Source organism: Adiantum capillus-veneris, chromosome 23 (genome assembly GCF_014529385.1).
Source record: "Adiantum capillus-veneris isolate H3 chromosome 23, ASM1452938v2, whole genome shotgun sequence".
NCBI classification, from domain to species: Eukaryota; Viridiplantae; Streptophyta; class Polypodiopsida; order Polypodiales; family Pteridaceae; genus Adiantum; species Adiantum capillus-veneris.
This window is the reverse complement of record NC_140953.1, coordinates 81,262,281-81,284,801: the sequence shown is the minus strand read 5'-3', so window position 1 is coordinate 81,284,801 and position 22,521 is coordinate 81,262,281. Positions and strand designations below refer to the sequence as shown.

Genomic DNA, 22,521 nt, shown 5'->3' with positions numbered 1-22,521 from the left:
ATCACTTTTCCAAACACACGAAATTTCCTTTCTTGAATTTTCCAAGAGGAAATTTTAGAAATTTTGAGTTTTTACACTAATTTTCTCTATTTTGAAGCGGAATTTCTCCTTTTCCCCTTGCCTTCAACCAGCATTTTTGAAATTGAAAACGGCAGGATATTAAGCTGAGACACATTTTTCCCGAACACTGGGGCCCATCACCCTCCTTCACTAAATGCTCGGTGTTACTTAGTGCCGAAGAACAGCATGGCTGTACAAATGACACCGTTTGCAAAATCTCGTTTCTAACGCCTTCTTCCGAAGGAATTGAATGTTCCTCGATCGCCAAGCTGGCCAGCGATGCGATGTTCTCGGAATGGAGGGTTTCTCATTCTGCGATTTGGATCGCTCGTGGCCATCAAGTCGTAGAAGGGCGTTTTGCTGAATTGAGCGGTTGAAGAATTTCTGCGCTTTCCTTGGCCTTATGCTTTCTTTTGTTCTACTCTACACGCTCGTCTGAAGGGACACGCAGTTGTAGAGATGGGACCGCCTAATGCTGCTGAAGCCAAAAGGCTTCCTCCAGAGACTGCTACATTTTACCGGTGTCTCGGATTTGAGGTATAACGCTGTCTGATATCCTATCAGCATGCACATATGGAGACGCAAAACACACCACACTCTTTTTTTTTCTTTGGGAAATCTTGTTGAACACCACACACACTCTCTCTCTATCACTCAAGTGTGGTAGATTGGTTATGCCACTTCCCTCTGGAGCACGAACAGAGAAGTGTTCTTTTGTGAAAGAGGGTTAAAAGCATTTATAGGAAAGCTGATGCATCTCTGAGGTGATATCACTAACATCTTAGACAAAACATAAAAATTGCCCAAGGGAAAGCTTGAAAAACTGAAAGGGATCTGCATCAAAGCGAAGGAACATGCAACCGTTATATTGATGCCACAGGTCCAACAAAGCCCAAAATTTGACCCACATGAAGAAGACAACAAATTGTTGTAAGGAAGGTGGGAGAATGCCAAAAGCCCAAAGCCTTTTGTGGAAGACCATAGAGGGGAAACGGAGCAGCATACAAGCTGCTATGTGGTGAAGAAAACCTCTAGTAATTCCACAATCCACAACGAGAAGAGCAGATATGACGTGCACTGAGAAAAGAGCCCACCGAGAGAACTCCAAACAAGCATTGCCAGAGAAATAATTGCTTCTTCAAAGGCAAACGGCTCTTCCCGAGGGCGGAGAGTGGCTTCTTCCACCAGGTATCAAACTTGTGCATTAACCATAGGGCATTGCAGTGGTCAGCAATCTAGGGTTGTGGTAGAAGAAGAGAAAAAATCTTACTAGCCGACATAGCTTCAAAGGACGTGTCTTGGAAAAGACATGCAAGGCTCAAGCATCATTAAGCAAAGGCGGATTGGGCAAATAATCAAGCATCATGTGTTGAATCTCTCTCCAGAGCTGACAATAATATACACCCAATTCAAAACTTAGAGGGACAACGAGAAATTAAAAATTGTAGTCCGCCTCATCAACCACATCACCAACCACTCGAAGGCCACAACGAGAGAGAAAATATGCCTGACGAGGCGAATGGTCGACCCAAGTAACAGAAAATGCTTGACTCCAATGAAGACTCTCCAATCGAAGTGAATTTTCTTCCTGCTGCTATCGACCATGCCATGATAAATGAATTGTAACATCTTTCCAAGCAAAAATCAAAATGGAAGTAACAAGATATCTAAGAATGCATCCTTCCATCTTGCCAAAAACGACCTCCCAAAGAGATGGCTGCCAATGACCAAAGGAGGAAAGTAACAACATGCCGGCACAAGTAGGCAAGCATAAGAGCCCAAGGCTGAGTTTGTTGCACAAGAGTAGGCAACATCATAGCTTTCCTAGCAAGAACATGTCGGCGCAAGTCCAAGATATTGAAGCGCTTGGAAGTGCAAAGTTTCCATATCGACATCAAAGGCAGGCCTTTTTTGTGAGCATGAATACGCCACAAATGAGACAAAATATGATATAAGAGAAGTGAGACAATGGTGAGGCCAATGCAACAATGACAAAAAGAATTGAACCTAAATCATCGAGATACTTTGAACAATTTGCAAGCGAACATGTAATGGCCATGTGAATATTTTCCAGTAATGCAATTTAACATTCAAGCGTTGCATAACCCAATCCACTTTTTGAATGTGAGTGACATTTCATCCAATTGGATACCCCAAATGCCTGGCAATCACATCCGGAGGGACAATCTCTCTTGGTCACAACAGATCATGTCAATCACAAGGATTTAGCAGGAGAAGCTTCGATTTGCGCTCTAAGACCAATTGCAAGCCCATACAGCTCCAAAGCATCCATAATCACTTGAGTATCAGCCTGGCAAATGCGAGGCATAAACAAAAAGTTGTCGGCATAAGCATGCCCAATGAAGTTGTGTCCCGATGGTAACTATAAGCCATGAAGACGACTAGCGGAAGTCAAATGATCAAGATGCATCAACAAAGGTGTGTGGCAATGGCATACAACAATGCACTAAGGGGGATAGCCCTTCCTGACTAAATAGTCAAGAGGCCAAGATTTTGTCAGTTCACCTTCAAAGATCCCCGAAGACGAACTGCAAGCATACAAGAAATAAACAATATAAGATACCGCATCGTAGTTGCAATGTAGTCCCATTGCACAATGTCAAAAGCCTTTTCAATGTCAGCTTGCATAACAAGTATATATTGTTGCGTTTACTTTGCATATTCCATGCCAATTAGAACATTGGCCAAGCTGTCAGTGTTTTGGCGACGTGGTGTGAAACCATAGTGCGCCTGATGAATTGCTGTAAGAAGGTGATCTTTAATTCGGTTCACCAACAACTTAGCCAATATCTTATAAATAACAGGCATCAAAGTAATTGGCCGCCAATGAGAAAATTGCTCGCAAAGTGTTTACTTCGGCAACAATTCAAGCAAACCCTCTTTCCATGATATTGGCAAGTCTTGTTTCTTCTATGCCACATTCATCATGAAAAGCAAAGGCTCTCTAAGAGTCTCCCAAAAGGAGAGGAGGAAGTCCACAATAAGCCCATCCCAGCTAGGGAATTGCCAACGGCCCAATGCAGCAACAACTGTTGTGCTTGACAAACCGCTATAGATGACTGAGGAAGAGTAGCAAACACTTGTCTATAATGCGAGACCATGGCATCAACAAGTTCCTGTTTGGATGATGTCCAAGCGCCTGACACGCTTAATGTCCTGGGCAATCCTCGTGCGATGCAAATGCTTAAAAATTGTTTCGAAGCACAACCTCAGTCACAAATTGCTGGCGTGTCAAGCCACTGAAGAACGGAGCCGACTTGCAGATCCCAACCAAAGGGCCTAAACCCTAAGAAGCAAAAGCAATAGAAGAAGATGACATGGCAAACTGTACGGAACTCTGGATTTTGCGTTGGCTTGCTGACATGGCAGACTGTACGGAAATTCCGTGTTTCACATTGATTGTTGACGTGATAGACTGTACAGAATTCCGCGTTTCACGTTGACTGTTGACTTGGCAGACTGTACGGATTTCCATGATTTGTGCTGACAGGTGCTGAGTGGCACTATAAGGATTTTCGTAATTTGCGTTGGTAGCTTTTGGACAAGATGCTTTTGAGTTTAAGGCTTTTTATGTAAACTGCTTTTGGGCCTAGGGCCTTTAAATATGAGGCCATGGGCTCATTCTCTAGCATGCTTCAATGAGAAGATGCAGAGCGTGGGGTATCGGTTTGTACTATGTTGATGCAATATAAAGAAATACCGAAAGGGGCGCCAAGGTTTGGGGCCAATACTCTCTGGGGTGGAATTCCGCTACTTTGTGTCGCGTGTCGTCTCTCTCTTTCAGTTCAGTTGTTATTGAAGTGCTAAAAGTCTGTTCAGTCTATTCTTTTCTATTGGCACGTGGTGCTTGTCTTGTGATAGTGGTATCAAAGCATCAGGCGTGTGCTTTTCTAAAAGTATACTGGTCCTACGAAAGAGCAGACAGAGCAAACCAAAGATTGCTAGAATTTTATTTGAAGTATCTTCGGGTCTCGACCCCGGACTTATTAGCCACTCCTACCCTTACTTCATCGCGCATCGGGCGCGCTCCGGTCTTCACCGCTCATGTCTTATAGGGCATAAGCCAAAAAGATCACTTGGAAGAGAAGGATCCAAGATTTGTTTCGAGTCATTGTTTTTCTCAAAAGCAGTGCCATGCTATGATGATGTCTATAGCTACCAAGTCGCACACTCCAAGGACTTCGCAAGCTTTCGAGAAAATTTTTGCCCATAGTTATATGGGTTTTGACATCTTTCTTCGTAGTGCAACTTTTGGCAGAGTGGGGTATCCTGAAATGCTGCCATGGAAATCCTAGCAGATTATAACTTGAATTTCTCGACATCTCTCAGTAGGTGTCTCCTTTCGAGCTGATAACCTTGGACGTCCAGTGTGATTGTTATGTCTTGGGACTACCATCGCCGCCAAAGGAACACTGTCTGTCTGAGAGCTGATGGGCACACAGAGAGGCCACTTGGTTGCTAGCCGGCCTCACGTTTCTTGGGGTCCCATGGTAGAGGGTCCAGCCCGCACTCTCGACGATTGGCTCTAGTTTTTAGAATCTTCCGAGGAGGTTTAGAGCATACAGTTACGAGGCATGAGGCGAGGGGGCAGAACATGTGTCAGGATATTACAGAGGCTATACCAGCTGAGTGGCACACCCTCTTGAGGCATCGTCTTCTAGATGGATGGGGACCTTCACACGGCTAGAGGTCCTCATTGCAGTTCGTGCCTGCTCTGAGTCAGTACCACACATGTTCTTTGAGGTGTAGGGAGAGGGTCGCCTTCATAGAGTTTTAGTAGAGGCACCATCTGTAGTAGTGCTGTTTCCAAAGGATCCGAGTTGTGGGCATCTGTGAGAGGACTTGTGTCAGAGATCTTGACCCAACAGATTTCGAGTCAGGACACTGATAGCTGTGGGCTTGGGAGAGTCGTCCTTTGGGACACGAGTGCAGAGGGACTCTGGAGAGTGGTTCTGGCGGGATCCTTTCTCTTCGGCCGATCTCCCAGGGATTCCTTTTTACCAATACACAATTTGTTTGGGGTGACACATACTAGCTGCACGGAGCGAGGTTCACCCAACAGTAGCACTTCACTGGCAGGAGGAGGGCCTCACAATCGAGTTCTTGTAAGGCTTCTTGGAGCGGTTGTGGGACGAGGAGAGCTACCATGTTTTAGTGGCTGGTTGTGCATAGGGCTACAGTAGTTGTGTCACGTACACATCCAACCCTATGTGTCCGTGGACAAGCTACGGCATGACCAGGGTTTAATTCAGTCAAGTCAATCTAGAATAGGAAGTGATCTGGCACTTTTGTGAGTCTGTTCGCAGGCCGTACATGTCCAGACACTTAGAGTAGATGCATATCCTCTGGTTGCACACAACAGGACCATTAGATTCCAGTCAGAAACCATCAGGAGCATTTTTACAGTGCATAGGCCTATTTTCCCTATTTTTGACATTTTTCACTTGTTATTTTTAAGTGACTTTTGTTGGAAAGTAGGTAGGGCAATTTTGTTAAGTTTGTATAAATAGAAACCTAGCGCTAGCACTTTCTGGCAGAAGAGGCAGCAGGAGCATCTTGCTCAACAGGCAACTTCTCAGCAGGACACCCCTGAATAGCCTAGCGTTTTTGCTCCACAGCGGACTGGCTAGCGTTTTTAGACAAGGACTCAGATCAGCAAGCGTTTTGCTTCTGCATCGGCTTTGCGACAAGACTACAGCAGGTTAGCCTAGTGTTTTGCATTGCAAGGCCACCGGCAGCAGTAGAAGACAATTTTCAGCCCTAACGTTTTTGCATCAGCATAGCGTTTTGCAGTTTCACCGTGACGGAACACCAAGAAGCATCAGCAATTTCAGTTTTCAGCCCTTAGACACAGCAGAACAACCCCCCAACCTCGCAGATCTCACCTTCCCGTAGCAGATCCTTGCTGCATGGTCAGATCCCGCAAAGTTTATAGTGTCAGCCCGGAAAATGCGGATTTCAGCATCTGCGTTTTTAGCGCGTCGTCGTCGCATCGTCGTCATCGACATCGTCACCGACATAGAGTCAGAATTCAGCAGATACAAGATTTGCAGATTTCAGCCCTTAGCGTTTTCAGATTTCAGCCCGTCTCGTCGTCGTCCTCATCGTCGGCAAGTCCAAGCATTGTAGAGATTTGTGCAATCATAAGTAGACCGCTGTCGCCGTAGAGAGTGGGGCCCTTGGAGGAGGGTTTGACAACATTCTTGTCTCGTATTTCTTCTATCTCTATCTCTCAGTCTCATGCACTTTCATTCACAGTGTCCATTCACTTTGTTTGTGTCCATTGCACTCTCTCATTAAAAGAACGGAAGGCTCTCCCTTCCGTAAGTAAAAGGAACCCTTGAGCACAGTTCGGAGCACTCATCTTGAGCAAAGTTCAACATTCATTTCCGCTGCACCTTACAAGTTGGGAGTTGGTTGGTACTTAGCGGCTTCTCGACAGCCTGTGCTGCCTATGGCCATCCTTTGGAGAGCCAGCTTCATTGTTTGTGGCACTGCCCCATGGCATAGCAGGTTTGGCTTCAGGTTCTTTGGCTGGAGCCAACCCTTTCCACAGCTCGACAATACACTTGGGGTGCTGCAGCTTGGTCCACACTCACGGGCCTTGCACTCCACTTTGAGCTTGTTTCCACTAGCACGATGAGGGGGGTCGACCTACACGTGAGCTTTCCATAGAGCTCATCCCCCAGGAGTGGTGTAGTGACAAAGAGTGGTGTTGGGAGCTCATCTTGTCAAAGTCGACGATGCGGAAGTGTAGAGCAACGGGGCGAATACGCGCGCGAGAGAGAGAGAGAGAGAGAGAGAGAGAGAGAGAGAGAGAGAGAGAGAGAGAGAGAGAGAGAGAGAGAGAGAGAGAGAGAGAGAGAGAGAGAGATGAAATGAAATGAAATGTTATATTAACGTCTTCAAAAGGCCAAAGTGACCTATGGGACTAGAAAGTTACAATGCGGTGTATCTAATACAAAGTCAGATTAACAAAATAAGTTAAACTAGGATAACAAAATATAAATACTGCGGGATCCTAAACTAAGCAGTACAATGTGAAGACAATATGGGAGGGGAGTAGAGATCCATCTTCATCTGCACTCTGGACGACGAAAGAGTATGGCTCAAATCCTTTGCTGTAGCCTCCTTCGAAACTGTGTAGCTCCTCTTCTCCATCGAGGTCGTCTAGATCTCCCTAGCTCCAATGCTCGTTCTATGAGAATGCCAGTAATGCGGGTAGACCTCTCCACTGTTGGCTGCTCCTCTGTCTGTTCTTCTTGTTGTACAATATCTAGTGTAAAGAAATTTGTGATCTGTCTCTGGGGTTCTCTCTTTTCAGCTCTCCTCAGTAAAGTTTCTCTATGCCTGTGTAACTCAAGTAGATATAGACCAAGACATCTTTGATCCTCATAACTCATGATCCTAGATAGAGGCCCAAAACCTTCTCTGAATAGACAATGAAAACGGCCTCGTATCTCATAGTACACCGTGCAATGACATATGTAATGTACTTCTGTCTCTGGCTCTAGATGGCATAAGCGGCATATCTTGCTATCTGCTGGTGTCCCTCTGAATCTGCTAGTCTCAATCTCGAGCTGACGTGAGGACGTGCGTATCTGGCCCATGGCACAACGCAAACCATGAGAAAGATGCGTGTCCATATAGCTAGGTCGAATCACAAACCCATCCCCTGTGAGGTGGAGAAGATGCTCTCTATAGAAAGCCATCTTTGTGCCTAACTCCTGTAACGGCTCTATCCATGTCCTCCTCGTGTCCAGCTGGATCAGATCCTGACGAATAAGTCTATTAATCTCTACCCGTGTTAGAGACCTCAAGGGTGCCTGTAGAGTGTATTGAAAAGGAGGCAACCTGTCCATGGTGAAACCATGTGTCTGAAACCATGATGCCATGTGTGCATACCAGCATGATGTATCCCCATTAAGAGCTAATTGTCTGGAGGACTCTAGAGCCACCCTGGCATATTTGTCTCTGGTAGTATCCCATAGACTGTGTACAAAGGAGACTGATCTGGTAAGTGCCTCAATCTCTATAGGGGGGGCAGCTAATTCCGCTCGAATGATATCATGTGGTACGGAAGCCTTGGCTCTAATCAACTGAGAGATCATAGATACCAGGGGCTTCTCCATACGCCTCCAACCATCTTGGCCCATAGAAGGTCCCCAAACCTGCACCCCATATGACAGAGTAGAGGCAACCAAAGTATCAAAGAGCCATAAGTTTGTCCTAGGTTCCTGGAGCTGAACCTGCGAACACATCCTCTCCATTCCTCCCAGAGCCGCACCAGCTCTAGTTAGTCTAGTCTCTGCTGCTCTTCTCAAAGAAAATCTCGGCCCAGTAAAGACTACCCCCAGGTAAGTGTATGCATCTGTATACTCCACAATCTCCTGACCATATTTGAAAGTAGGTACTGATCTCTTGACCCATTGCGGTGTGGTGTTAAACACCATACCCTTGGTTTTACCTAGGTTTACACACAGTCCACTATCCTCTACAAAACTGCGTAGTGCATCCAAATGTCGTTGCATACCTTCTGGTGAGTCAGATATCAGCACAATATCATCAGCATATAGCAACAATGGATCCACGTCCCTGCCAACTGGGCACCCCTGTCACCCTCTCTGTCAATGTAATCAGACACCTCATCAACATACATACCAAAGAGAGTAGGAGACAATGGACAGCCTTGTTTCACTCCAATAGTAGAGTGAACTAAATTAGATACCCCTTCCGGAGTGCGTACATGTCCTACCACCGATCTGTACAAAGCCATAATCCCCCAAATCACCTCTATGGGCACCCCCATCTCCTGCAATCTGCGCATCAATCGAGCTCTTGGTACCATGTCAAATTCTTTGCGAAAATCCACAAAGCTACAGTAGATCCGTCTCCCATGTGCTCTGCCCTCCTCAATGATGGCCCTGAGTGTCAGAATATGATCAAGAGTGGAGAAACCCCTCCTGAAGCCGGCCTGACCCTTTGCTCCTACACCCTCGCCCTCTGCCCAATTACTCAAGTGTTGCTCCATAATAGATGCATACAACCGTGCCAATGTGTGTCCAACCATAATAGTGCGGTAGTTCCCAAGCTCTGTAGTGTCACCAGCCTTGAAGATGGGCACAATAGTAGACAACCTCGAAGTCTCAGGTAATCCCTCACACATGCCACGATTGAACAACACTGCGAGAACCTCCATCAGCATATCCCTGGCATGTATAAAGTGCTCCGCTACTAGACCGTCATGATCATATGCCTTCCCGGTCCTCATCTTGTCGATGGCCCTTTGTACCATCTCAGGTGTAAAGAAAGTGCTCGTAGCTGGGCAAGGCTTGGTAGGGTCTGGAAGGGGTTCCTGTCCAGGAACCGTATATAATGATGTCGCATATTGGCCCCACATATCAGGTGAAGTAATCACTGCGGGAGGGGAGTGCTCATGGAAGAGTCTCCATGCCTGTCCTGAGTCCCTACTCAAGAACATCTGATATAAGTCTCGCTCCATCTGAGCTAGGTAAGCTCGCTTCTTCCGTCGCACAAGGCGTCGGAAAGCAATCCGAGACTGTCTGTAAGTGATGACTCCTAAAAGAAATCCCTCTGAAGCTGGGCTCTCATCTCTCTGCACTCCTCATCATACCAACTATTCTGGGGCATGCTCCCAGAATGTCGTCTCTTGCCCGGCTGAGTGTGTGGGTATGCCACTGATGCAGCCCCATGCAGTGTCTCAGTCAGTGTAGCGCGGATTATGTGTCGTGCTCTCTACAGTGGGTGGTCCTCAGTGCAATGTGCGTGACAATCTCACTCAAACAGACGGAAAAGAAAGGAAACAACAGACATCAACAGAGCTCACAAAGGCACAACAGCAGACCAGAACATATGACTCGACTATCTCAAAGATTGATACAGACCGCGTGGCAGCACACTCAGCTCCAGCCCAGGACTCACAGGTACAATGGGGGTGTCGAGGCTCAGATGTGCCTGGATGGTGAAGATGTGCTCTGTGTATAGACTCGCTATAGACGACTACGTACAAGATGTGAAGAAGATGACGATGTGAAGAAGATGATGATAATGACCCAACAGCCCATAAATGTCATCCACCTAAGCCAATCTCCAAAGTGAGTGGTGGTGGTGACCTGGCCACGATGTCCACTAGACCACCGTCCGTATCCTGCCACGTTGCACTGCCCAACCTAGCCCAGAGAGTCCGTCCAGTGTGAACCAGACCAGACGGTTCACACCAAACCAACTGTACTAACTAAGTGTCCTGTGAAAGTGACACTGTAGCCTGCTACAGGTTGCCCGCCACAAGACCGCTTACCATCTCGGTGAGAGGAAATATTGAAAAACTAGGAAATACTGAAAAACTGTGAAATAAAACCAGTAGGTACCGCATGTACATCTTTCTTGAAGCAGGTGCTTGGCCCAACCATGCAAGAAATGAATGTAGCTGGCAAGAGAATTCAACACTTGGAGGAGGAGGTTTCTCTGCTCGAACACAGGATGGCGGATTCTTATACAGAGATGATGACAGTTAAGGAGAATTCTAGGAAGTTCCAAGTAGAGTGTGAAGAGCTGCAGCAAACTCTTGGCACTTCTTGAGCTGAAAACCAATGAAGTGTAGTTGCTCTGAAGGAGGCATATGAGAGGCTCCTGAAGGAATTGCAGAGGCCAATCGTAGTTGTTGAGGAAGAGCATGAAGTGTTCACGAAGCAGATTGGAATGTAGACTCTTTGACGAGGTTTCTTAGGTTGCAAAGGGAGCTTGAGGCTAGTGAAGGCACAATGTAGATCAGCGGGGTGGGGGAGATGAGGCTGAGGCTGAGGCTGAGAGGGGTGGGGAAGTTTAGATAGGGGCGAGTGGTGGAAGGGGGGGGGTAGGGGCGAGGGGAAGGGAGGGGGTGGGTAGGGGCGAGGGCAAGAGAGGGTAGGGGCAAGGGGATGGGTAGGGGTGAGGGGAAGGGAGGGGGTGGGTAGGGGCGAGTTGGGAGGGGTGGGGTAGGGCGAGGGGTAAGTATGGGGAACGAGGGAGAGAGGAGGGCAAGGGGTAGGTAGAGGGAGAGGGTGAGTGGGCAGGGGGTAGTGAGGGAAAATGGCATTGCAGCAGATACATATGATGATCAAGGACATCATCAAACTTGAAAACAATAGTGTTTTGGTTGTATCCCGTCTCTTTGAAGCTTCGTGAAGGGAGTTCGCTAGACACCGAGGAGAGCTTTGTTCTGGTTGGAGAAGCAGATGGTGTTGATGATGAAGGTTGGTGAACTCCTGTAGAGGGGATTTCTTCCTGCTTCTATGCTTCTTCAAAGGCTCAGGTGGCTCATTAAGTTTAGTAACTATGGAAACATCTGAAGAGGTTGTACCTTCAGGCAAAGAGTGAATAGAGACTCCATAACAAGGCATAGATTTGGTAGCCTCCAACCACTCCAGTAGATCTTCGTCGACCCTTCAGGTGTAGTAGGCTGTTCTTGTTCAGTTGGTTTCCATTGATAAAGAAACTTGCTGCGCCACTGGATCCATACCTCCTTCTAAGAGAATGGGCTGCATCGGAGAGCCAGAAGTATGTATCCACATTGCGTCGTTTCCCCAATCATGAAGTGCTTTAGTGTGTCGCAGCCATGGTCTTCCAATGAGCAAGGGAAATCCGCCCTCAACCTGGGGAAGACGAACCACAACAAAATCCAAGTTAAAAGTAAAGTCTTGTACCTACAGAGGCACATTGTCCACTATGCCCATTGGGTAGATTGTCCGCTGGTCGGCCAATGTAACTGTGAAGGGAGCAGGGCGAGTAGGCTGTAGACCTAGAGCTAACATAGTGAACTCGGGCATCAGGTTGATGCCAGATCCACCGTCCACTATCCAATCCAAGTTAAAAGTAAAGTCTTGTACCTGTAGAGGCACATTGTCCACTATGCCCATTGGGTAGACTGTCCGCTGGTCGGCCAATGTAACTGTGAAGGGAGCAGGGCGAGTAGGCTGTAGACCTAGAGCTAACATAGTGAACTCGGGCATCAGGTTGATGCCAGATCCACCGTCCACTATCCAATCCAAGTTAAAAGTAAAGTCTTGTACCTGTAGAGGCACATTGTCCACTATGCCCATTGGGTAGACTGTCCGCTGGTCGGCCAATGTAACTGTGAAGGGAGCAGGGCGAGTAGGCTGTAGACTTAGAGCTAACATAGTGAACTCGGGCATCAGGTTGATGCCAGATCCACCGTCCACTATCACTCCTGAGAATTGCTGACCCAAAACGGACAGTGTCAGACGAGGGCTTCTATAATCAATGAGTGGAGCAGCAGGATTGGATATCATATAGGACTCTGATGGTCGCACTCGGAGGTGCCCGCCACTAGGACCTGCTCCAGGATAAAGTGACTGAATAACAGCAAGGGTGTCACTTTTAAAATTTGCATCTAGTCGCAGCATGTCATAGAGGGACACTTGTTGGAAGGTGTTCTTCAAGACTGTCTCTGCTGTAATCTTTTCTTGTTTTACCAGTGGTTTCTCGGGTACCTTGATCTTTTGTAGATCGGAAACTGCTTCCAAGAAAGCGTCATTAATATCGGAGAGCAAAGATTTGGATTCTTTCATGGCATTGGGGGATGGCTTGTTAATAGCTGCTGCAGGCAGGGTAACCACTGGTGTGAGACTGTGTGGGGGAGTTGAACTTGCTGGAATGCCAAGACCGAGAGGCTAGAGCGGCTCTCTGGGCCCAGGTGAGGACCCCCGATGGCTCCTCTGCCAACTGCGGTGTCTTATTTTGAGGGGTAACCACGTGGGTAGAAGGGGGCGGCTGAGAAACGGTGCTCACTGCTATCAAATTGAGCTTGGGAAAGGCAAACTCATTCTGGCTTTGACTTGAGTTCGAAGCCGTGGATGCACGAAGTTTAGGGCAATCCTTACTGTAGTGATCCTTTGTTTTAGGGCAATGACGACAAGGAGGGGACCCTTCTGGCAAGGGGCATTTGCTTTGGTAATGCCCATATTCCCCGCATCTGTAGCAGAAAATGGGCCGATTCAAAGGGCGAGTCGAAGGGCGAGGTGGTCCTTGCTCTTGGTGCATTGAGTTGGAGGTGGAGGCATAGAAGCTTTGAGGTGATGAGGGAGCAAGGGTATGATAAAAGCTCTGAGACGGAAAAGTACTTGGCATACCTTGCATAGGAGGGGCTGTCAGCAAAGGTGGCATATGGTGTGGATGGCCACAAGGCGAAACCATGTTGGATGCTGGCCCTTGTTGAAGAGTAGGACCAAGACTTTGCTGTATTCGTCGCAATCCCTTGAGGTAGTAACAGTCCTTGTCCTCATGTCTAGATTTTTCACAGAAGTGGCAATAAACCCGAAGGGGGCATTCCTGTGGAGGGTGCCCTAGAGAGCGGCATGAGCTACACCAAACCGTAGCCTTAGTCTCTTGCTGACCCTTGAGCTCTTCTAGCTCGCGCTTGATCTGTTCCAATGCCTCGTGATGTGGAGGCTTCTCATGTCTAAGAGAGAAGGACCTTTCCTCTTGAAGAGCTCGCTGTAACTTTAGGGCTTCCAGTTCCCTGCGTAAAGAAGTTAAAAGGATCAGGACTTTCCAAAAACATAGAGGGGGTCTCTATGTGAGGGGGGTTGGTGAACAGCTTCCTAGCCCCCTCTATCCTCGTAGCAGCTGCAATGAACTCCTCCAGAGTGGCGTCGGGTCGCTCGGAGACTCTCGTAGATTTTGCTGAGAAGTTTTGGGAAGCGCCTTCTCTACCCACTTCTTAACCATAAATTCACCTGGTTGTTGGGGAAGCTTGGCAACCAGAGACTTGGTTTTCGTCAGAAGTTCGGCAAACGTCTCCTCTGGCTGGAGCACCATGTTGGACAACTCATCCAACACCTTCTCCTGGTAGTCACCCGGCTTGAAAGCTGCACAGAACTGTTGTCTTAAGGCTGCCTAAGTTGCAAAATGGTTCTCTGCAAACTGGCTGTACCATTTTTCTGCTAAGCCATCCAAGGTGGATGGAAATAGTACCAAATAAGCATCTTCTCTGTTAAGACCACTACCCCTACAGAGAGATACAAACCTCCTTGCATGGTCGTCAGCATCTTCTGAAGAGAGTCCTTTGAATGTAGGGATCTTGATGTTTACCTTAGCCAAAACGCTAGCCAACGGCTCCATGACCCCTTGCTGAGCCTGTTGCTCAGTAGCCTGCTGTAGCAGAATAGGAGATAGCTTTATTGGAGAAGGTGATCTGGAAGATGTGGAACCGGAGGGAGGAGTGGGTGATGTCGTATGTGGAGGTATGGGTGATGAGGTTGATGGACTTCTAAGAGGTTCCAAGGGTCGTCTTTTGTTGTAGTACTTCAGAGGACTCAGGAGTGCGCTTTGACGCTCGACTGACCGCCTTGTATGGGTCATGCAGCGACCACCAAACCAACCAAGCTTTGGGCAAGAAAACCTTGAATTGGTTGAAGACTGGTCTAGACTCTACTAGGCCAGGCAAGTGACTAGACTAGGCTGGACCAGGGACGACGAGGACTAGACCAGGGTTGAGGAGGACTAGACCAGGGTCGAGGAGGTCTAGACTAGGGACGAGGACAGGTTGGACCAAGGCGAGAGAGGACTAGACCAGTTGGGCCAGGCGAGAGGAGAACAGTGCAAGGCAAGGTCGACGAAGCTAGGCAAGGTAGGCGAAGCTAGATAGACCCAACTAGCTTCAAGGTTTGCACCTCACAGAGTGAGATTTCAGTTGAGGTCCCACCGTGATCACCAAAATGAGAGCACCTGTAGCGCGGATAATGTGTCGTGCTCTCTACAGTGGGTGGTCCTCAGTGCAATGTGCGTGACAATCTCACTCAGCTCCAGCCCAGGACTCACAGGTACAATGGGGGTGTCGAGGCTCAGATGTGCCGGGATGGTGAAGACGTGCTCTGTGTATAGAATTGCTCTAGACGACTACGTACAAGATGTGAAGAAGATGATGATGTGAAGAAGATGATGATAATGATCCAACGGCCCATAAATGTCAGCCACCTAAGCCAATCTCCAAAGTGAGTGGTGGTGGTGACCTGGCCACGATGTCCACTAGACCACCGTCCGTATCCTGCCACGTGTCACTGCCCAGCCCAGCCCAGAGAGTCTGTCCAGTGTGAACCAGACTAGACGGTTCACACCAGACCAACTGTACTAACTGAGTGTCCTGTGAAAGTGACACTGTAGCCTGCTACAGTCAGTAGAGTGGTGCACTCTTGCACTGAGAGGCCTATACCATTTGTGCGAGCTGTGCCTTCCAATAGACGGTCCCAGATCTCCTCTGTATAAACGAAATCAGTATCTGATGTAAATGTATAGCGGGTGTGTGACCTGCCTCCTGATGTCTGGGTTGTACTATACTGAAATTTAACGGACAGTGTCAAGAGAGCATGATCTACTGCTGTGCTCACTGGCTTGGCTCCCACTGTGAAATCCTGAATGCAGGGGACAAAGCTCAGTTGTGTCATAACATAATCCACTGTACTGGCCCCATGTTTGTGTGGAAAGCATGTGAAACCGGCTGCTTCAGGAAATCGCTGTAAGCCATTAAGTATGGCTAACCCATGTGTAGTCGTCATTTCCATGAGGTATCTCCCATACTCCGTCTGCTCTCTGTCATCTGAGGCTCTGTCAAGTCTCAACTCACCCACATCCAGCTCTCTAAGCATCTCATCTGAAGTGTCGTAGAAGACTGTCTGCGAGTTGCCCGTTCGGGCATTGAAGTCCCCTAGCAGAATGATATCACCATCCCTAGAAAACTCCCATATGTCATCATCTAGAATAGAGAAAAGCGACTGTCCTTTGGATGCAGCATACACTGATGTACTGGGAGGAAAGTAACATATAGCAATTTATAGGAATCGACCTGTGTCAGCTCTCAGTCTCACCCACATATATCTAGCATGATCATCTCTTCGTACAATATGCAGTAATGGTTGTAGTGTAGCGCAGATAGTGTGTCGTGCTCTCTACAGTGGGTGCTCCTTAGTGAAATGTGCGTGACAATCTCACTCAAAACAGACTGGAAACATGAAACAATAGATAACCACGCTCACAGACAGAACAGCAACAGCAACAGTAGACCACACAAATGACTCAACTATCTCAAAGCACTGATACAGACTCTGGCGTGGCAGCACACTCAGCTCCAGCCCAGGACTCTCAGGTACAATCAGGGTGTCGAGGCTCAGATGTGCAGGGAGAGTGAAGAAGTGCTGTGTGTCTAGACTCTATGCTCCAGACGACGACGCTGGACCATATATCCAGAAGATGATCCACCAACGGCCCATAAATGTTAGCCACCTAAGCCAATCTCCAAAGTGAGTGGTGGTGGTGACCTGGCCACGATGTCCACTAGACCGCCGTGCGTATCCTGCCACGTGTCACTGCCCAGCCCAGAGAGTCCGTCCAGTGTGAACCAGACTGAAACAACTGTACTAACTGAGTGTCCTGTGAAAGTGACACTGTAGCTTGCTACATGTAGTTCCTCTTTGAATAGCACTGCTACTCCTCTTGAACCTCTTCTCCCATGCTTAGATCTCGCATTTGTCTTGTGAGTTGTCTCCCATATGTATCCCATCACATGTGGCATCACCTATCCAGGGGCCTGATGAGTCTCTGAGAAGAATACAATATCCTTGTCTTTGAAACTGTCCTCAAATGCACCCACGTCCAACCTCATAGACCCATTACAAATCCAGGTAGCTATCTTCAGTATGGTCCCATAGGTCTCGCACCATCATGCAGTGCGCCGCTCTAAAATCACCACCCGTCCATCTCTGTAAAAGGCTATCTTTCCCTTCTCCCTTGCCGTTCTAATCTCTGGCATTACCTCTCTCATATGTGCGAGTTGTGAGAGAGTCAGGTCATCACCGAGGAAAATACCTGTCTTTTTGAGAGTAGGCCTCAAGAATTCCTTCTTCTCTTCCAACGAGGGGAAGCGTAGTATGAGAGCTCTCCCCTTTGAAGACTCTCCCGTGCCATCACTTTTCTTACCAACCCTCCACGCCTTTGTGTGCAAAGGCTTCTCCATCCCGATCACGGATGTAAGGCTTGTGACCTCTTTCTCCACATTGTTTATGTCCTTAAGACCGGTCACTCTCACATGTAGTGCTCGCATCCGCCTTCTTTGTTCCTCTTCGAGGGTCATGTTGATAAGCGTCGGTGTACAAGAGGTTTCTTAACCTTTCCCTTTCTTGGCGACCTCAATCCATTTTTCGGCCTCGTCCGCCTTTTTCTGTGTCCTTGTTATCATCTCCGCCCATGAAACTGTCTTTGCCACCCTCAGTTTCTCTTCCTCTGTGATCATCCTTACCTGTTCCTTGATTTCCTTGATTTCATCTATTAACGAGGGCTGAAATTCGCCTTCCTCTAGTCCACTGCTTACTCTATCAGCAAGCTCCTGTTTAAGGACTGAGACTTCTTTGTTGAGTGTCCGTATCTCGACGTTTGGGTTCTCCTGTTTGAGGGCTGAGACTTTTTCTTTGAGTGTTTGTATTTCTGCGTTAAGGCTCTCTTTCTCCTTCTTCCATTGTGCGCCTTTATTGAAGACTATCTGAAGGAGGTTGGCCTTCTCCTGCCACCATCCTTCCATCTCTGTTTTCCACTCTATTTCCCTCTCCATCTGCGCCATCCGCTTGTTCGTGAGCATGAAGGTTGCCTTTGCACGCGACTTGCAAACAGGTGAGACATTGACGGCTTCCGTGTCCTGTGCAGGGTCTTGTGCAGGGGAGATTGCTTCCATGTTTTGTTGTTCAAGAGATGTATCGGGCTCACTTACCATTTCGCAGAAGACATACACCAGATGGGGTCCCAGACCCCCCTTCAAGGGCCCCCCACTCCGTTGCCGGAATGGTATTTACTTTCGGTTGCACGAACCTAATGCAATATGCTGATGCAACACTGGGATGACAACAGATGCTGATGCAACAGTTCTTCGCGAAGGAAACCTAGGAACTCCGCACTGAACACTATGGTATTGCTGTTCTGCGCGCACACACACACACACACACACACACACACACACACACACACACACACACAGAGAGAGAGAGAGAGAGAGAGAGAGAGAGAGAGAGAGAGAGAGAGAGAGAGAGAGAGAGAGAGAGAGAGAGAGAGAGAGAGAGAGAGAGAGAGAGAGAGAGAGAGAGAGAGATGAAATGAAACGAAATGTTATATTAACGCCTTCAAAAGGCCAAAATGACCTGTGAGACCAATCTATTACAAATAGTGAATCTAATACCATGTCTGGGTACAAAAAGACTACAACAAAAATACTACTACTACTAGAATCCATCCTCATCTGCACTCTAGATGTCGAGAGAGTATGGCTCGAATCCTCTGTTGTAGTGTCTGTCGATGCTGTGTAGCCCCTCTCCTCAATCGTGGCCTTCTGGATCTCCGTAGCTCCAGTGCTTGGTTGATGAGAGTGCCGGTAGTGGTCGAATGAGTGTGGGCCGAGCTCTGCAATGATGGCTGCTCCTCTGGCTGTCCCATATCTAGTGAAAAAAAATTTGTAATCTGTCTCTGGGACTGTCTCTCTCTAGCTCTCCCCAGTAAAGTGTCTCTATATCTGTGTAACTCAAGTAGATATAGCCCAAGACATCTTTGATCCTCATAACTCATGACCCTAGAGAAAGGATCAAAACCCTCTTTGAATAAGCAGTGGAAATGGCCCCAAATCTCATAGTACGCTGTGCAATAACATATGTAATGTAGCTCTGTCTCTGGCTCTAGCTGGCATAAGCGGCATATCCTGCGATCTGCATGTATCCCTCTGAATCTACCAGTCTCAATCTCCAGCTGATGTGAGGATGTGTGTACCTGACCAATGGCACACCGCAAACCATGAGACATATGTGTGCTAGAGGGGTAGTGAGGGGCGAGGGACAGTAGGTAGAGGCAAGATGGCGTAGAGAGGGGCGAGGCTGTTGGTTAGGGTCTAGTATTCAGAAACGACAAGGGTCTAGTTCAAACAGCAATGCAGAAGGCCAGAGAGGGCAACATGGAGAGATTTAAGATGTTGAATCTGATGCTGTCTGAGGCTAAGTGTTTGCATATTCATCTGTTAGCTCCACATTGAAGGCTTTGCACTCACCTGGAGGTAAGAAGGGCGAGGAGTTATTCCTAAGAGAGGAAAAACTTGGTTGATCAATTTTACACAGATAGAGCGGAGAGAGAGTGAGGGTATAAATTTTATAGAGAGAGAGCACTGGTAATAGAATGACCAAAAGCCGCACTTAGAAAACATTGGAAGAAGAAGAAGAAGGAACTCAGTGCTACTGGAAAGAAGAATGGAAAGAGAATTATTGCGTAGAAATGTTTCCTAATGACCTAAAGTGTGTTACATTAGAGAGACCGCATTTTGAGCTTCAAAAAGTGTGAAGATGGACGATATGTTGGTGGAGGTTGTCTACTATTGTGCCTATCTTCAAGGCAGGTGATCCTACACAGCTTGGGAATTACCGCACTATTATGGTTGGGCACAATTTGGCACGATTGTATGCTTCCATTCTTGAGCAGTAGTTGAGTAATTAGGCAGAGGGTGAAGGTGTATGGGCAAAGGGCCAAGCTGGTTTTAGGAGGGGTTTCTCCACTCTTGATCATATTCTGACACTCAGAGCCATCATTGAGGAGGGCAGGTCACATGGGAGATGGTTTTATTGTAGCTTTGTGGATTTCAGCAAAGCATTTGACATGGTACCGAGAGCTCGATTGATGCGCAGACTGCAGGAGATGGGGGTGTCCATAGTGTTGATTTGGGGGATTATGGCTCTATATAGATCAGTGATGGGACATGTTCGCACCCCGGAGGGGATATCTGATTTAGTTCACTCCACCATTGGGGTGAAACAGGGTTGCCCATTGTCTCCTACTCTATTTGGTATGTATGTTGATGATATTGTGTTGATCTTTGACTCACCAAAGGGTATGCAACGACAATTGGATACGTTACACAGTTTTGCAGAGGATAGTGGATTGTCTGTAAACCTTGGTAAAACCAAGGTTATGGTGTTTAACACCACACCACAGTGGATCAGGAGATCAACACCGACTTTCACATATGGTCAGGAGATTGTAGAGTATACAGATGCATACACTTACCTTGGGGTTGTCTTCACTGGGCCAAGCTTTTCTTTGGGGAGAGCAGCTAAGACTAGACTGATTAGAGCTTATGCGGCCTTGGGAGGCTTGGAGAGGATGTCTTCGCAGGTTCAGTTCCAGAACCTCGGACAAAGTTATGGGTCTTTGATACTTTAGTAGCCTCAGCTATATATGGGGTGCAGATATGGGGACCTACTGTAGGCCAGGATGGTTGGAGACGTATGGAGAGGCCCTTGGTATCTATGATCTCTCGACTGATCTGAACCAAGGCCTCCGTACCCCTCTTTGGAGAATTGAGTCTCGGCATTGTCCATAAATACATCCAGATATCTACGTATACAGCCAATGTAAGTTTGAGCAGTTTTGATGCTTGTACGGAGAGCTAAGTGTTAAAATTGAAAGTTATGACCAACTTACAAGAATTGCATAATCCTGTTTTTTGGGCAAAATTAGCACTTTTATGATTTTTTTGGTGGCTTTCTTGATATCCAAATTCAATTTTTATTGTGTAAGTGTAATGTATAACATAAATCTAATCTTCCTTGAGTTTTGGGGGACCTAATATGCTATATAGCATAGTATATGATGATAGTTGAGTTTTTTTATTGCTAAAGAATACGATACATTTTAGAGTAGCAAGTATAACTTTCTCAATATTGCTAGTTTCTTAGGTCAATTGTGTGTATTTTGTAGGTAGTAACAAAATTGTGTCAAATGTAAGTGTTCTTTTGACGGTCATGTGTTTTGTTAACATTGAGAGCTGGTTGATCGTTAAGTTTGAAAAGATACAGGAGAGGGCGAAATGTAGTCCAAATTTTGACAAAAAGTTTGTTTGTCATCAATGCCCTCCTGTAAAGTTGTGGAGATTGATGTTCCAAGTATTTCACATTTCGACATACATATTTGGAAATTGATAAATTGGTGCATAGCTGCAAATTTTCTATGGTGTGGAATCGCCAGTCTTGTTTCACTATTACCTGCAATTTAATTTGGACACATTTACATTAGTTCTGTTGTCTAAAAGAACATTGTATTCAATTTATGCAGGGAGGTCGAAGAAACAATCTCGTCTACGTTGCACCAAATATATTGATTCATACATGTGGAAATTCTGTACAATTTCTTGATCTGGTCACCAAGTCTCAATCTAATCTTCCGGTTAGTTTGTCTTCCATGTGGGTAGAAGTTAGCATCGCCAAATAATCATTCACAGTTATCAGAAGTGTTAGTGCACATCTTCATGCATAGACCCTTTGTAGTATATAATGAATGTTTATGGTGAATGTGCAGAGTGTAGGCGGTGATGGCATTGGGTGCGTAGCTGTGCACCCATCAAAGACTTTCTTTGCAGTCTGTGAGAAAGGAAATCATCCTAATGTGTATATATATAACTATCCTTCATTGACCACAGACAAGGTATGTAGTCTTTGTATTTGACTTTTCGCTTATTGACTATGTCTCTGTGCTGTATGAACAAAGGTCTTTTCACGTCAAAATACTAAAAACAGTGAAGATCTTCTATAGATAACATTATCGTAGAATCATGCTGGGATGTCCAGTTAAATACTAAAATCAATGGAGGTCACATTCCTTCACATTGTATAAATAACATTGTTGTAGGATTCATGCTGTGATGTCCAAGTTAAGGCATTCAAGACTATACTCTGTTCTTTGTCTGTCTACCTTTCCTTGCCTTTCAGATAATGACGAACTCTGGTGCAAGTACTTAAAAGCATTACGGAAATTATTATTCCGTGAGTATGGGCCATTACTCAGGAAAAGTGTGCCATAGCTTATACTCCATTGGTTAGAAATTCACTAGAATATCCCCTAGAAATTTTGGACATTTCCAATAGAAGCCAGTAAAAATTGGTTGAACATTTTGACAGTTATTGACTTTTCAATCTCCTTCTGTGAAATTTATTCCTATGTTCTTTTCTGACATTTATATGGGAGCTCCACAAGGCCAGACACTGCTATATTCCAGATTGTGCTAGTCTAAGTACGGACACTCTTTTTAATCCTTCACCTTTAACAGATAGTAAGAATACCATCCTGTAAGCCTCTTCAGGCCCTCATGCCTTGAAGTTGATTGCACAAAAGATGTTTCCAGTCTCTTGTCGAGCCAGAATCAAACATGGCCGATCTTTCTTCTCCAGAATTTTGTTAATTCTGTGTTTTCTTCGGTGTAGCCGTGTACATGATTAGTGTCATTTAGCAATTTAATCTGAATTTGTACAAGCATGGAACTTTACAAAAGTCAATCAATGAGATGGGAACGTTAATGGGTGCTGAATTCTCCTTTTCCTTGTTCTCAAAGTGAAACTTACAAAATAGTACCAA

At 46.5% G+C, this 22,521-nt stretch overlaps 1 protein-coding gene across 3 annotated transcripts in view; it reads left to right on the top strand.

The window, feature by feature from the left end:
* Nucleotides 1-219: 219 nt before the first annotated feature.
* Nucleotides 220-22,521, top strand: part of LOC147428061 (cilia- and flagella-associated protein 44-like) — a 250,945-nt gene continuing 228,643 nt past the window's right edge. For 2 of the 3 annotated variants that reach the window (XR_015186080.1, XM_086497687.1), the window contains exons 1-3: nt 221-597; nt 21,226-21,336; nt 21,469-21,594. Coding sequence is in view for 2 of the 3 variants with exons in the window: in XM_086497687.1 (XP_086353813.1) it covers nt 520-597; nt 21,226-21,336; nt 21,469-21,594 (315 nt within the window). In the remaining variant the exon portion in view is untranslated. Of the gene's footprint in view, nt 598-21,225; nt 21,337-21,468; nt 21,595-22,521 lie in introns of all 3 variants that reach the window. The other variant, XM_086497688.1, reaches the window with a different exon arrangement.